This window comes from Sinocyclocheilus anshuiensis, unplaced genomic scaffold (assembly GCF_001515605.1).
Source record: "Sinocyclocheilus anshuiensis isolate Anshui unplaced genomic scaffold, SAMN03320099.WGS_v1.1 scaffold784, whole genome shotgun sequence".
In the NCBI taxonomy this organism is placed as follows: domain Eukaryota; kingdom Metazoa; phylum Chordata; class Actinopteri; order Cypriniformes; family Cyprinidae; genus Sinocyclocheilus; species Sinocyclocheilus anshuiensis.
Window position 1 is genome coordinate 1,391,510 of NW_015554160.1, and position 16,826 is coordinate 1,408,335.

The 16,826-nt window shown below is 38.6% G+C and overlaps 1 protein-coding gene across 1 annotated transcript in view; it reads right to left on the reverse strand.

Annotated features, from left to right (window-relative positions):
• The window catches only part of LOC107670804 (WD repeat-containing and planar cell polarity effector protein fritz homolog), a 43,944-nt gene that overhangs the window by 13,646 nt on the left and 13,472 nt on the right, over positions 1–16,826 (reverse strand). The window contains 4 exon segments of the mRNA XM_016463571.1: positions 4,462–5,107; positions 10,138–10,329; positions 13,970–14,106; positions 16,650–16,764. Coding sequence (XP_016319057.1) covers positions 4,462–5,107; positions 10,138–10,329; positions 13,970–14,106; positions 16,650–16,764 — 1,090 coding nt within the window.

Here is a 16,826-nt window from a genome sequence, read left to right on the forward strand (position 1 = left end):
TAGCACTGTTGAGAGGTGTGTGTGTGTGTGTGTGAGAGAGAGAGAGAGAGAGAGAGTGAGCACTGAACTGTGACACACACAGCAAATGCAGTCGATTCAGGTTAAACATACTTGTTGGTGTGGATACTGCTGACAGTTAGCTTAGTGAATTACCTTTAAGAGAAATGGCGGATGCTTTAAAAAATGCCATATACAGCAGAGAATCAACCAGACAGGGTTGAGCAGCTGAATGGATATCTAAGCTAATGGAGCTAATGGATGAACCTTCAGCTGTTTACAAAGCTTCTTATATGTGCATTTACCTAAAAGACAATCACACACTATTTTAACCACAAAAGGGTCATACAGATTAGTTTTCTTCAAACTGGTCTAAATGTAAAAATTAAGGCTCGACTGATAAGGATTTTAACAGCTGATACTAATACAGTTGTCTATAGAGAGTAGGGTGTTAGATGCCAGATATCATGCCACTATATGATAAAATAAAATTTTTGAAGGTAAATGAGATGAGGACAATAAACACTAATTTTACATCATGATGATATACTTTGACCATTCAAAAGTTTGTCGTTTTCAAAAAAAGTCTCTTATTCTCGCCAAGGCTGCATTCATTAAATCAAAAATACAGTAAAAACAATATTACTGTTGAATATTATATAAATTCCAAATCCAAACAGTTTTTTATTTGAAAATGTTTTAAAATGTAATTTATTCCTGTGATGGCAAAGCAGAATTTTCAGCAGCCATAAATTGAGACTTCAGTGTCACATGATCTTTAGGAAATCATTCTAATATATCAATTGACTGATCTCAAATTTTTGAATGGTAGTGTATATAATGGTATTAATTATTATATATGTACCAAGGTATTTACATACTACTATCAAGTACAAGTAGTGCTGTGTTAACACTATACATTTATATAATGTGTTGATTTGAATGTTGTTAAATTGTGGTGACTTAAAAGACACCAAAATAATGTTGTCTAGTCAATTCAGTAATATATTACAAAAAAGTAGACAATACTGCTCTCACAGAGTTACGACATAATTTTTCATTACAAAAAGTTAATATTTATGAATCAATTATTTCATACACTTATTTTTCTGACAAGTTTAAAAAAAATTTCTAAAAACAGGTATTTACAATACTTAAAAAAATCTGTATTGTTATAGGCCCTGCATAGTTTTTGTTACTGTTGTTACTTTATCAGCTATTATCTTTAATATCTTCAGGTGAGTGCTAAATTTACAGTAGTTTCAGATTTCATAGTGCGTCAAGAGCATTTCATATATTTAACCACTAAAACTTTTCCTTGCATTTCACACACACACACACACACACACACACACACACACACACACACACACACACACTCTTCTGTATCTGCTGCCCTCTCTTTTCCTTTAATTCCTGCTCTTTTTCTTTCTCTCTCAGACACATCTTTCTATTTCTAACTCTCATCTGTCTGTTCTCTTGCTAACTTTCTGTGAACGTTAGTGTCGGTGATCACAATGAACAGTAATCACCTGAGGCGGTTGACACCCGTAAAGGTGGCTTTAATAATGTAACAGAGCTTAATCCAGCCATACTGGATCTGCTTTTGAACGGCACACTCAATCGCAGCTACGCTTAACCTTGCTCACTTCTCAACAGGAGACCATTAGCATAGCCATGAAAACCACACGCACCATAATATTATTGACAAACACCACAAAAACAGAGAAATATGTTGCCTATCAATAAAACAACCCCTCAGGACCCTCTGTATTCATGATTCCTGAAGTCTTAAACATGAAGGAACCTGCCCATAACACAGCAAAGTAAAGTAAATGACCCATGTTTGTTATCTCTTTCTGTTGCTAAACCAATTTTAACTCCCCTCTTGGACAGAAATCATCTCCTGTGGATGTTGGGAGCAGAAGGAGGCACCATTTTGCGGCAAATAAAACGACAGCCACCATTTTTTTGTAAGTGAATTTGGTAAGGAGGTCAGGTAGGGTCCAATTAAAACTGCATGTGGGAAATTAACAGGCCGCCTCCCACAAACCCCTGAAGAGCAACTAATGTGACTAATAACAGTGTGGAGAGAAATGACAGACGTCAGCACAGACACAAAAGAGCTGCAGAGAGACACAAACCAAATTGAAAAAGAAAAGGCTGAGGATGAAAAGTGCACCGATTAACAGTTAGTTTACACATATTTACACATTTATATGAACATTTTTAAATAAATACAGACAAAATTTAATTGTTACCATTTTTTAAATAAATAAATAAGCAACATAAAAAGTAATACATTTAACTGTTCTGTCCAGTAAAAAAGCTTTAAAGGACAGTTAGGTGACCTTCATTAATAAGAAGTCATAAATTTCATTACATTAATTGTTGATTGTGTTAAAAAATAAAAATAATTTTGACTTGAGAACAAAATTAATTGGAGAACAAAATTTAATTGGAGTACAACATTTAACTGTTACTTAAAAAAATATGAAATAAAATACAAAATTCAATTGTTACTGTCTTTTAAATAAATAAAGTAAAAAATTGAACTGTTCTGTGAAGTGAAAAACCTTGACAGTTAGGTGACCATTTATGAGAATTTGTGATAGTGATTGTGATAACAAAATACTCATTTGGACTCTAACTGAAGTTGTTTTTCTTGTTCTTAATTGTGGTAAGTGGTATAAAAAGACCCCACTAATTTATTTATTTTAAATATTTTATAAATATATAGGCATAATGACACAACCAAAACAAACAGGGTGTCTTATGTGATGCAACCAAAGGGCTCCAAACTGCAATGCTGTGCAATTTCCTCTCCTTTAAATTAATCTTGTTTCCCCCTCACTCTCTTTTTTTTCACTTTCTCAGAGTGTGCCGGCCAGCTGCCCCCAGTATCCTCTCCGTACAGCAGCTCTCCTGTGCCGAGCGCGTGCCCAGATGAGATAACTCAGGGAGGAGAGGAAAAAACGAAGGGAGGGTGAGCGAAAGAAAAAGAAAGAGCTGCTTCATTGGAAAGACTGGAGGTCTGCCAACACTTTCATCCTCTGCGCGTCCGATTCACTCACTTCATCATGTAGCAGTTCTAGAGATATAAGTCAATAAATGTGGGCGCGTGAGCAAGACAAGCCCAACGAACACGTTCACAAACAAATAAATAGACAAATGGGCAAACAAGCGCTGCTCAATAGCTGCTCCGAATTATCAGTCGGAAAGGATGTGTGTTTGCTTTCTTCATCAAAACCTTGGCACGCGATCAGAGGAGAGGGAACTGCTGTCGCTGTCTCTCCCTTCCACCCTCCCTTGCTTTCTACCTCTTTCTCTCATAGAAAACGCTTTCTCTTGCTGACGCTCTCCATTTAAAACTTTGACAGAGTCGCTGGGAGTCACATTCACTTCCAAAGTCAAAATTAAACTCTAGGCATGGGCAGGTTTTGATTGTCAAACTTTATCTGGTGCCCTGAGGGACCGTAAGCCACTGTAAATGATTTATCGGAGAAATGCATCCCAGAATGCACCTGGAGGTGGCAGCCCAAGGGTGGGTATCAAGTGACCTCAGAAGACTTGGCCCCTGCATCTGCCATTCCCTCAAATGTCTGTGTGCTTCTACAGCTCTACAATGAACGCAATCTCAGACGGCACACACACACTCTGAAGTACAGTATATAACACACAATAACACCACCACGCACTCTCTCGATCAGACAAGCTCTAATCTGATTTGCTGGCCTTTTGCGTGTCCTTTACAAGATAGACGGTTGCTAAAATTATTACTTCTGGAAGGACTAATCACTGGATTTGCCAAAGTGTGCAAGGATTGTGACATCAAATCTTTTATTTCGGGCTCTTAGTAGCTAGAAAACTAGATATCTATATACTGCTTCCTTGCAACTGGGAAGAAGAGGGGAATCAGGTAATGGGCAATTTAAAATAACTGCTTTCTGTTTGTAAAATGTAATTTATTCCTGTGATGGCAACGCAAAATTTTCAGCATCCATTACTCCAGTCTTGATCCTTCATAAATCATTCTAATATGCTGATTTGGTGCTCAAGAAACATTTCTTATTATTATCAATGTTGAAAACAGTTGTGCTGCTTCATATTTTTTTGGAAACCTTGATAAAAAAAATTTCAGGATTTTTTTATGAATAGTTAAAAACTGTATTTATTTGAAATAGAAAAATGTTATTTTTCAACATTATACATTTATTTACAGTCATCTTTGTTCAATTTACTGAAACCTTGCTGAATAAAGTTATTTTTTGAATCTTACTGATCCCAAACTTTTGAATGGTAGTTTAAGTCTCAAGTGTAAATTCTCTCATCAAGATTGTTGTGTGTTTGTGTTTTATGACTTCTAGCTATATAAATACAATAATGTTCAAGAATCTTTAGCGCTACACTTCAAATGATCTACTCTGATTTCAATCAAGTAAACTACAGAAAGGTCCCACTGACCTAATCTTAGCCTCAGTGCAGCAAGCGGCCCTCCATGAAACCGAAGCAGCAGTAAGTCATGTGCCTCCAGACCCTCGTTTCCATGGGATATCGGACAGTAGGCCCAATGCATCCCATCTAGCCCCTCAGAGGTTTTTATGTGACGAGAGAGCTGCAGGCTGGGGCCTATAGAGCCAGGAGTCGGTTCTTCACTCACTAACCGCAGAGGGAGAGGTGAGAGTCCCATATCAAAGCACTGGAGCTCGCCTTGACCTCCGCCCACCACCAGCAGACCTCCTGAAGGATGCCATGCTAGTACCACCGGCACCATGGAGCAGGAGGCCCACTGTGAGTGGCCTGTCTGTGGGTCAAAAAGAACTACAGAGCAATCCTGAAGCCCCAGGAGAACCTAGCGCTCCAACGGGCCATTACAACAGACTATAGGTTTGGACGTCAGGGGTAGAGGAGAGCTGGACAGACGTTGGAGACATCCACGATCACATTCATATACACAGGTTTGGACTTCAGGAGGCTGGGCCTCCTCGTACAGCTCAGATGTGGAGTGTTTGGCCTCTTGGTGCAGCTCCACGGTCAGGACATGGTAGGGTTGGGTCAAACTGAATCTGCAGTCTATAGGGTTTCCATCAGCTCGGATAGAGCTCAAAACCTACACAGAGAGAAACAGGGAAGAAAAAAAGAATTTCATTTAATCATTGAAGTATTTATTTTTTTCCAGAAAAAGTATGGGAACCCTTGCATCTACCAGTTCAGTTTAATTATAAATTGATTGTGCATGCCCAGTTCACAATTACAGGAAATATTTGGTGAAAGTTATTTCTGCTGAAACCAAGGGTTTACATACTTTTTTCCTATTCATCTGTCACAACAGACAGATAAAATTTTGTTCATATACTTGTTTCAGTTCATGTTTTAGTTCATGTACTTGTTCTGAACTGTAAAATATTTATTTTATTACAAATTTACCTTTCAAATTTTTGGCAGTTTTATTTAGTGTAGTACTATAGCTGGAAGAGACTAAGAAATGATAAATAGAAAAGAGGGAACAAAATCAGGTAACGAACCAGATTCAAATCTGACACCTATTTGAGAACCACATCTCAATGTGTGTGCTAAACTTTGTAAAACATTATTAGAAAAGTTATGCATAATATGTCATTTTAGTGAAATGGAGAATGAATCATCTTAAAATAATTATAATCAATATTAAAAAAACTTTGAGCGCCACAACTCATTGTGTCAAAGCGTGCTTTTCTACACCACAATTCTCAGAAAGTTGGGTGACTAAATTATATTTCAAAATGATATATACAAAAAGTAACAACCCTTAGCAAGGTAAAACAGAAACGGAGAAAGAAACAAGCGGTCTTGAAGAACCACAGCTAAACCAAAAGTTACAAACATTTTGCAAAAGTAAATATTCAGCATGGGCACCTCCATCCCTGAGACAGTAGAAATCACAGGCCCAACACACGTTGAGCAAATTTGTTTGGAGATTTAACCTCAAAATGTGCACACAAACAGCTTAAAAAGTATCCTATCAGACGGCAGCACACAGGAAGTTGGGGTTTACCTGTAGTATGTGTTTCTGGTGCAGATGGTGCAGTGAGAGAGAGACTGAGAGCGATGGGCTGGCACAGAACTGTGGCGTGTGCGCCAGCGTAGGAGACTGAGTTAAGCGGGTTGCCGATGGTTTCTGTGAAAGCAGGGGATGAGTTTTTTGTCTTTTTTTTAGCTGTAATCCCCCCTGGGCCGACTCCCGCTGCACCCCAGGGGGTGAGAGGGGTTTAGTGAGAGGGCGGGAGAGGAGTTGCTGACAGCACAGAGGGGAGATCCGGAACAGTGCCAGATCTCCACAGAGCCAGGCCCCGCTGAGACACACCTGCCCCAGCCACAGAGGCCCCCATTCTGGGCCTGTCCACAGCTGGGCCCGGGCTCAGAACCAACACCCCACTGACCACGCTAGCAAAAGACCAACGCCCCAACTGCTTTGGCTAATACTCTGACAATGTTGACCCCGCTAGCACTAAGCTAGACAAAAACTAGCTAGGGCTAGGTTGAACACCTTATCAGGCCTTTTTAAAGTGGTCAGCTTGCAGCTCAGGCCAGAATTTGTGACCTCACGAGGCGAATGCTTTGCCAATACCATGCTAGGCAATGCTACAGATACTATTCGGGCTAATAATACACACATTTAAACGCCTTGAATAACATTGTGCTTCGTTGTGAATGTAAAATCGCGGACTAGAAGTGCCATAAGGAATTGCACAATCCTCACACTTGTTTATCCGGTTTAGCAATAACGGATAGCCATAGAGAGAAAGAGCTAAGCTCTTTGCCACAGTAACACTAAACAAAAACAAAAAGGTGAAGAAATAAAGGAGAGCTGGTTGAGAGGCAGTATGTTTGCCTCAGCACTGGGGGACATTTCGAGTGTCTTTCTCCCACCCGCCACAAAGGTTTTAACATCTTCACAGAGTGATCCTTCTTAAGACCTGCATTCACACACACGCACACACAAACATTGCAAATCCCACAGCTGCCGCTGAAACAATGACAGATTCAATTTCACAAAGACAAACGGCATCTTGGTGAGTTGGGGAGGTTTGGGGGGGGGTGCAAAGGAGAGCGAGAAAGAGAGAGAGAGAACAGTGGTAAGTGAGTCTCTGTTAGTTATTGGTTTCAGTCACTGGTCAAAACTATTCTTTTCTTTTCTTCTCTTCTCTGGACTTTCTTTTGCAGCTTGAAAGATAAACCCAAAGAGGTCCAGCTGAGCAGCAGGCCTTGTTCACAGCAGTAGAGCTCTTTGAGCCAATTTTCCAGCTCAGAGAGCAAACAGTGAGAGAGAGCGAGAGAGAGGGGGACAGTGAGAGAGGGAGAGAGAAAGGGAGATGATGATGAAGGCAATCTATGAAAGTTCTTGCTGCTGAGTCTCCGCTCTTCTGGTGTGTGTAAATGTGTGTGTGTGTGTGTGTGTGCTACTCAGATGCTTGTCAGGCCGCTGTGGCATGAAATCAACACAGAAGCATTCGCTCTACTACACCTGCACATGCCCAAGAATTTAACCCGAGAAATCACATTCCACTCGGACCTTTTCTCTTCATATATAACATGGTCTGGAATCATAACAGCAGCCATGCGCAGAAAAATGACAGAGATTGAAACCATTCCACATGAGCCTTCTAAAATCAAATCAACACTGACCAAGAGTCACTGAATAAGGAATACATTCAAAAAAATGAGCAGAATAAATTCAGCAGGACAAATACCTCAGTCAGAAAAGGCGTCTGTGTCAAAAAATGTGCGTATATACACTACCATTCAAAAGTTTGGGGTAAAAATGTATACTTTTCTTCAGCAAGGATGCGGTAAATTGATCAAAAGTGACTGTAAAGACACGTATAATGTGTCAAATATATTTCTATTTCAAATAAATGCTTTTTTTTTTTTTTACTTTCAATTCATCAAAGAATCCTGAAAAAAATGTAACACAGTTTCCTCAAAAATTTAAAGTAGCACAACTGTTTTCAATAAGAAATGTTTGCGAACAAAAAAATAACATAGCAACATTAGACTATTATGAGCACTTTTGTTGGGATATAGTTTGACAGTTTAGGTTGTTTGAGACCATTGTGGTCATAACATTTCCTCAATAAATTCCTTTAAAAAAAAGTGGATGTCCCTGAATGTCACTGACTCCATGGTCTATGTGTAAATTCTGGAGTACTTTTCACACAGGCCTGAAAACTGTAAAAATAGTTCTGCTTTCATTCCACACTGGGTGAAAAGGATAATATGTGCTTGGTTGAAGACACAAGAAATGTGGCAATTTTAAATAAAGTACAGATGCCTGGTAAATATGCAGATCAAACGAATGAAAAGAGAAGTGTTCCAAGAGAGATAACAGGATATTCAACAACATCTAATGCGTACGGAAAACATAACAACAACCACCCCAATATGCAAAACAACTAAAGAAAAAAATAAAATAAAAAAAGTAAAGAAAAAAGAAAAAAGAAAAATGATATAAAATGCTTACTGAAAACATAACCAACTCAACATGCAAAATAAGGGTATATATAAAAAATTGTTTTTATTAAAATCATTAAATTCCAGGAACAGGGGAATTGATTATAAATGTTAAACGTTTGCATAAATAAGTGTGTGTGCACAAGTGTTTTTCCCCGTGTGTCTCTTGGCAGTGCTTATCTGCGAGGGGTAAGAATTAAGACCACATGGGGAAAGAAAGCATAAATGCTGAAGACTAAGCAGAAAATGGGTTTAGCATGCAGATAGCAAACTTAACAAAGGGAACATATATATGAGGCAGAATTGATTGAAGTGTGTGTCTGTGCGCCGAGTGAACCGTTTGATTCACCGCTCGCGTCTTACATAAACTGCTAGCTTGATTTCACACCACGGATCTGAAAACGACAACAAACACTTTAATTAGAAACGATGAAGGCGAGAGACACTTTAATGTTTTTTAACCGTAGAAAAATGAGAGAGAGAGCGACAGAGAGAGGAAGAGAGAGACAGAGAGAGAGAGGAAAATAAATAGGTGAAGGCCCAGGATAAATCCAGGGTTCATTTCCAACCAGAGCAATCCAGCGTTGCTTTATGCTGCCCCCCTTTTATTTTTTTATTTAGCAGTTTTCTCCCCCTTGTTTGTTTTCATTTGGTGCATTTGCGATTGGAAACGCAGCTCTGTTTACTCGTCTCTCTCATCCCCTGCTTTGCGAGTGAAGATTTTGCATATGTTTAAAACCAGAGTGCAACGTTGGGAGCTTAAGCATTGCTTGCTGATTTCTGAATCGTCGCCATTCAACATTAAGCAGTGCTGATAGGCACTGGAATGTACAGTAGAGATGGAGAAGTGGACAGACAGTTTCACACACAAAAAAGGAAGAGTACTTTGGAGATGTAGACTCCAGTCATATCAGTAGCCTAATAAAAGCGGTTTTATTTTACATGTTTTATTTTCACTGCATGGGGCCACTATGTTCTGATCACATAACCAGTTGAATACTAGTTACTTTATAAATAAATAATGAAAAATTATTACTGGATAAATTAAAACAATAAAACTAAATGCTAAGTTATTAATACTAAGTTCAAGACAAGACGACATTTCGTCCACTGTGATGTAAGCAAAAAAATAAGTGGTACCTTTAAAAATTTCTATATGCAAAATATTTCTAGAATCAAGAAAACATTTTTTTTTTGTTTTTGCACCTCTGCATAGCTGCTGCGTAACTGCAGACTCGCTGGAGAACAAAATACATACTACAATGAAAGAGTGTCAGCTACACAGGAAGGGGGCTGAAAGGTCAAAGGTTGGCTGTTCACGTAAAAAAAAAAGTTCAAGTGAACAGTCTGCGAGTTACAGCAGCTCATTGAGAAACACAATGGTGATTGGTAAAGCATGACAAAAGAAGAAAGGTAAAATGGGACAAAAAGACAGGGGCGAAAAAGGGATTGACAATCTTTCCGAAACCTTGAGCAGCAGAGCATTGCGAGGGCATTATTAAAAGTATTTATATTATTTAGGAGGTCACACCCTGGTTATTATCTGACCTTCAAGTCTGTCTTTTACATCATTCAATTTCATCACACAAAAAATGTTAGTTCAGACAGGGATAAAAGGCCAACCCTGAAGCAACATCAGTGTTTGCTTACCGTAAGCCCTGGTGTATCCGAGCAGGCGAGCAGCACCATGTTGGCCCTGTCCACTGCACTAGGGACTGGAGACCAAGGCCTTACCTCCTCGTTACAGAGAGTCCACCAGCACACGGCCACATCCTGCGTCCAGTTCAGCCCCACGTGGCGCTCCATGCACTGTCCTCCACCAGGTAAATCCACCACTGAAACCTGCAGAAGAACAGCAACCGTAAAGGAATCAGACCACAAAACATCTATAAAACATGTCCCCAACTCTTCTGCATAACACAACACAGCTGCATGCTGCTTTATTAATGTGGCCTGAGCTGCTTTGGGTAGCAGGGCATTGTTATCTTTTGTTGGGGTTTTTATTCAAATCATCTGAAATAGCCGCATATGTTCTGCACTTGGTGAGGTGTTTGAAGGTAACAAGGTATTTGTGTGACTGCTAATAAGATCTCTAGATGCTTTCACTTTCATAAACCCCAGATTTGGATAGGTACTGTATTGTTTCCAGCGTGGTAGGAGTAATGCGATAATGTTCGGGTGCGGAGGGTGTTAAGAGCCTGATGTATTTATGTATTGTGTTTAGTCCATAATCAGACCCATCCAAATTGTGATCTCCGCACACTTGGTCTCCGGCCCATTAAAATGAGGTTAATGCTTTCAAAAAGAAAATGAATGAAGATTTTTTTTCTTAAATTCCGTTATGAATTTTTTTAGACAAGTTGCTTTGGAAAGCTAGAGAATGAATGGGATGGAGAATAAAGAATGGAGCGATCACCTTCGTTTCCTCTGAAGAGGAGGAGATGGACTTGACCTCACCCTCCAACCCCTACACCACTGCTCTGCTAACGACAAACTGCATGGCTGTGACCAGTTTTATAGGTACTGTATTGTTTCCAGCGTGGTAGGACTGAACCAGAATTGGATTCTGCAGGAAAATACTATGGAAAATAAAAAGGTAATTGCTCTATATCTTACAATTGCAAGTTTGTTTATCGTAATTATGACTTTATATCTCATAATTGTGAATTTATTTCTCATAATCAATATCTCGGATTCTAAGATACATCAGCCAATTTGCAACACAGATCAATCCCAAAACCACCCAAAATTACAGGTTTCTAATGAAGCGCAGGCCAGTGTTTTGCTGCTGACTAAGTCTGACTACCAAATTTCATTAAAATGAGCCGCACCTGATTGAGACCCACCTGCCGTTTGGCTGATGCACAAACAGCTTTAATCACTCAAGACTGTCTAGCCTTAATGTAGACATAATAATTGAGGTCCTCAAAACTGGTTCCTTTGAAGGGGCGTTAAATCCACTTTCTGTTTATGGGACTGCAATAATAGTTCAGTAAGGAGCGATATTTCTCCTACACCTCTGCATTAATTTCATATCTGCGGCAGCTCATCATGTGCTATTTCAGCAGTTCTGGGCTGAGGTTTTAAAGTAGGGTTTTTTCCAGACCCTTAATGCAGCCCATAGTACGAATAAATGGCATGAAAATACGATATGGCTCTTATAGATTCAGTGCCTATTCATACAACATAATAGCAGTCATTTCCATATACTTCATTCTGAAAGGCCTTATCAAGAGAGCAAACACAGAGTCTCTCTTTATGTCAACAACTCTATCTGTGCACAATAGGGAGGACTAGAAATGTACCACAGTCTGTTCATGACAACAAAAACTGTTCATCATTTAACCTTGACCTTCACAGACTGCGCCCGTACAGACTAATCGTGCATGTTAAGTATCATCTAGCATGAAAATTATTTATATAAGATTAATAAATAAACAAAAACAAAGTAAACCAGTACAGACTGTGGGAAAATAACATTCATCTCTCTCTGTCTCTTTCTGCCCTCCCCCAAAACTTGATTTCCCGTCTCGCCTGTGCTTGCTGGTCAGCAATAATCAGACCCTCTTTCTGGAGGATTAGGCTCAAAGCTTAGTCCAGTGGAGCAGGCAGTGGATGGGGCCGGCCGGGCTCTTCGTTTCCTCTGAAGAGGAGGAGATGGACTTGACCTCACCCTCCAACCCCTACACCACTGCTCTGCTAACGACAAACTGCATGGCTGTGACCAGTTTTACAGAGCGGTAATAATGGTCACATCTTACAATATAGATAGTACATTTTCTGTACCTCTGGCTCAAACAGTAGAGCGTAGTGCTAGCAACGCCAAGGTCATGGGTCTGATTGCCAGGAAATCCAAGAACTAATGAAATATGCACACTACCTTTTTTATATACAATACAATTTTTTTAATGTTCTTTAAAAATGAATAAATATAAAAGAAGTATCTTATGCTCAGCAAGGCTGGTTTTATTTGATAAAAAATACAATAAAAACAGTAACATTGTGAAATATTACAAATGAAATAATTGTTTTATATTTTATTTTTTTCTGTGAAGACAACATTTTGATTTGTTTGCCCCAACAATATTTCTTATTAATATGTTGAAAGCAGCTGTGCTGCTTAATATTTTATGTAGAAACTGATACATTTTAGGATTCTTTGTTCAAAAGTACAGCATTTGTTTTAAAATTGAAATCTTTTGTAACAATGTCCTTTGACCATCAGAAAGTCATATTTTTTGCTAAATAAAAGTATTAATTCCTTAAAAACAAAAAATACACACATATATATATATATATATATATACACACATACATATACATATATATATATATATATATATATATACATATACATATATATACATACATACATATATATTGCAAATCCTTTTTTTAATTGATTTTAGGAAATATTCTAATATTCTGAGATACTGGATTTTAGACTTTCATGAGCTGTAAGCTCTAATCATCAAAACTTTTGAAATGTTTTACTTTACATGTAATGAATCTAGAATACATGAAAGTTTCACTTTTTGAAATAAGTTACCAAAAAAAAAGATATTTTTCACGATATTCTATTTTTTTGAGATGCACCTGTATATGTATATATATAATTGTAACAACGTTCGTAGTCACGGGAAGAAGGAGGCGGGAACCGGCGATGACAGCACTAATATATATATATATTACTGACCCCAAACTTTTGAATGGTAGTGTACCTTAAGGGCAATGTAATGTAAAAATGAAATGTTAATTAATTAATTATTTATTTATTTATTGATAAAAGCATCTGTCAATGCAAAAATAAATGCATAAATGCAAATGCAAATCTTCACTTTCAAATGTAATTTATCTCTAAATAGAGAAATGATCTTGGTTCCTTCTGTTCCGGTTCTAGCAAGACCTTTGATGTGGGATTCTCAAATTTCAAATGATACTGTGTTTTCAAAAAAGCTTTTTTTTTCTCCCCTTTTTTATATTTACTTGATGCATAACAATTACAGTATTACAGCCATTAGACAATGATCCAACTGTCTTTCTTTTTAAAAATTTTTCAAGGTTTCTGTAATTTAGTTTACAAAAATAAAGACAGAGGGAAGAACACATTTGTCAGGCTTATAGAGATGTACTGTCATAAAGGATGTGACCTCTCTATAAAGAGAGGAGTGCTGTATGTTTGGACCTGATGTTCCCCACAGGTGTGCATTAGAGAGGAGCTCCAGTAATCACAGTCTTACCTGTCCCAGCGGTAAAAGAAAGCAAGTAAAGCCAGGCAATTATTAGAGCTAAAAGCCCCGTGGAAAGAGCCAGACCAGCCTCATTAAAGCTTTTTAATTGAAAGCAGGAGAGGCTGTGCTGCCTTTCCTCCTAAAATGTGCTAATGCATGTGCATTGAAGAGTGTGCACGTGTATGTCTTGGGGCGAGTGTTCAATAGATGTATGCATAAAAGATATGTGCATGTGTGTGTGTGTGTGTTACCTTAATCTCTGTAGCTGTGAGTTTCTCCATGTGTCGTGTTAGCTCAGGTGAGCTCTGGTTCTTCCTGTTCAGGTAAACCTGACACACCTGACTCCTCTCCATCAGCGAGAACAGCAGGAAGCGATCGCCGATCACCGCTGAAAACCACAGAGAAAGGTTAAAGGTCAAAACTCATACGACCATATGAGACTACAGCTTGACTACAGATTGATTCAAATGCTAACTTACCTCTTGTAGAAAAGCATTTTGCATTTATAGCTAGAGATAATTCTTTCAAACAATAACGTCCCCCAAAATTTACTGGAACAAATTTGTGCATCTCTCAAAATATGTTTGTATTTCATGGTAGGTACTTTCCTTTGACTTGTACTGTTTTTATACATACCTAATTAGATATTTATTGTCCAAAACTCTTTATCTTACCTTCATGATGAGGACATTTGGTCCCCACAACATAGGTAAGGTCTGACCCACACACACAGAAATGAACAAAATTAATAATTTCCATAAGTGTTTGAGTCAGGGCAGTAGTTTAAGAGACTAATAAGGAGTCACAAAAGAGAGAGAGAAAGAGAGAGACTGTAAAGCCTGTAGGGTATGCAGCTTTCATGTTAAAGAGAGACATTTGCAGTGAAACTGTTGACAAGCTCTCCACACTGTGATTAGCAATTAACCTTCCCTTCCTAAAAAATTAATCTGTTTATGAAACCAATTAAACGGCAGAAAAATTAATACAAGCCATTCAGAGAAGCAGGTTTAGTTGAGGATGATATTCAGGACTGGAATTTCCAACAGCAATTAGAGACGGAATATCAGCGCTTCTGCAGTAATTATGAATCATCTCACATTCAAGCATAAAAAGGGAGCTCATTTCAAAGGAATAGCGTGTTAGCAGTAATTTTACCATCGTTTTACCAAGTTTTACCTTAGCAAGTCTTCAATAACAAAGAAAACATGCACATTTGCAAACACACATGCACATTTGAAAAATTAAGCTTAAACTGCTGAAGTACTGTGCGAAAATGAAAATGAAATAGAAATAAAATGCGACATAGAAAATGTCATATATTTTTGGAAATTAAAAGAATCATTTTTGCTTAAAACCAAAGTTTTTAGTTTAGCCACTTTAAGAGGCTCAAGAGTGATTTGGAAAAGCTAAATGTAAATGATACACTCTACCAAATTAAAACTGATTATTTACATTACATATTTTCCCTTTGGAAAATAAACACAAAAAGGAAAAACTGTCAGGGTTCTGTCACTTCGGTCTAGTGTAATTCATGGTTTTGTGACAGAGCCCTGACACTCCCGTCATGTCATTGTTTTCATGTATTATTTTATTAATAAAGCCCTTATCTTCCCGCACTATTGATCCTCGCTCCATCCTTCATCCCCAACCCTGACAAAAACATGGAATACTCAGCATGCTTTTAAAAGATTACAAAAATTCCAGAAAACATACTGATGTATTAGTGCTCAGTAATCATGGCCAAATTAAGGGGAAGATTCCACGATAATCCTTCCAAAAAAATGTCAAAATTTGTGTCCAGGGGCAAGTAAACAAGTTTTGGAACATGTGAGCAGCGGGTTAAACCAGAATAAATCAATAAATTCCTCTAAATCGGCTTAGTTAGTTAATACTCCATTCCTTTAAAACATGTTTACAGCACTGTCTAAAACGCTTACAAGCAGTGATATTAATTTCTAGAAAAATATAATATTCGATGATGGCGGATATTTTGGTTCTTAAATTGTAGGTCATTATGTTTTGGGCATCTCAATACCAACATAGTTTTTACCTAAAACCACTGTAGGAGTTTCTTATACTATACAAATATTCCCAAACACCTCTCTTGTCATTGTTTGGCTGTCCATATACATCTTAAAACATCTTAACCTGTGACTGTGCTAACAAAACAGCTATAGATGCAGTACAGATAATTTGTGGGTCAGAAATGTGAGTCCTTCACAATCAAAGGCCAATCAAAGTTTCTGATTTCTCTCTTTGTACTACAGCACTCACAAAGTAACTTCAAGGCCAGAACAGGTCTGACTGCGTGTGTGAAACTAACTGAATAAGTGACAGATGCAGAAGCCCTCCTGGCACCCCCACCCTTACACTCTCTCTCTCTCTCTCTCTCTCACACACACATAATTACTCTGGTAATTAGGGGCTCTGGGGGCCTGAATGGCACTCTATGGGGGGCTACTAGGAAAAGGGAAGGCGTGGGCTGACAGAGTGCGAGAGCGAGAGAGGTTTGTCAGGTATCTAGAGACCTGGCACAGAGAGCATTAGCCATATAAGCTAAATACATATATGATATAAACAATACATGATATGAGAAAATAATTAGCAGATTTGGGATAGTGTCCAATTTCACAAACCAGAAATAAGACAAGGAGGCATGCCAAATTCCCCTGAGATTCAGGAGGAACCTCGACATGTACATGTGTGTGTGTGTGCTTGTGTCCGTGCCTTTCGAACTTCCTTTGGGAGTAACAGAATAGGGAGAAACAGAAGGGACTGGCGTTCGTGACCTGTGGGTGTGCATGCCGCCCAGGCCCATGCTGGGAAAATGAGCAGTGAGCGAAACTGCAAAGAGAGGGGAAGAGACAAGAAGAAGAGAGAAAGAAAAGAAAAGAGAGAGGAAGGGTAGCGTGCAAGTGTGCATTTACTCACCGTCACTGATGGTGTCAGCAGGTAGTCGCCCCACCAGCGTTCTGTCAATAGCCACCCGTTCGACCTGAGCTCCTCCCAGGATAAGGGTCACCAACACACCTGATCTCAACAGCAGCTACACACACACGGTAACGAACAATGACACAGTCACAATGCTTCGGACTATAAATATCCAGA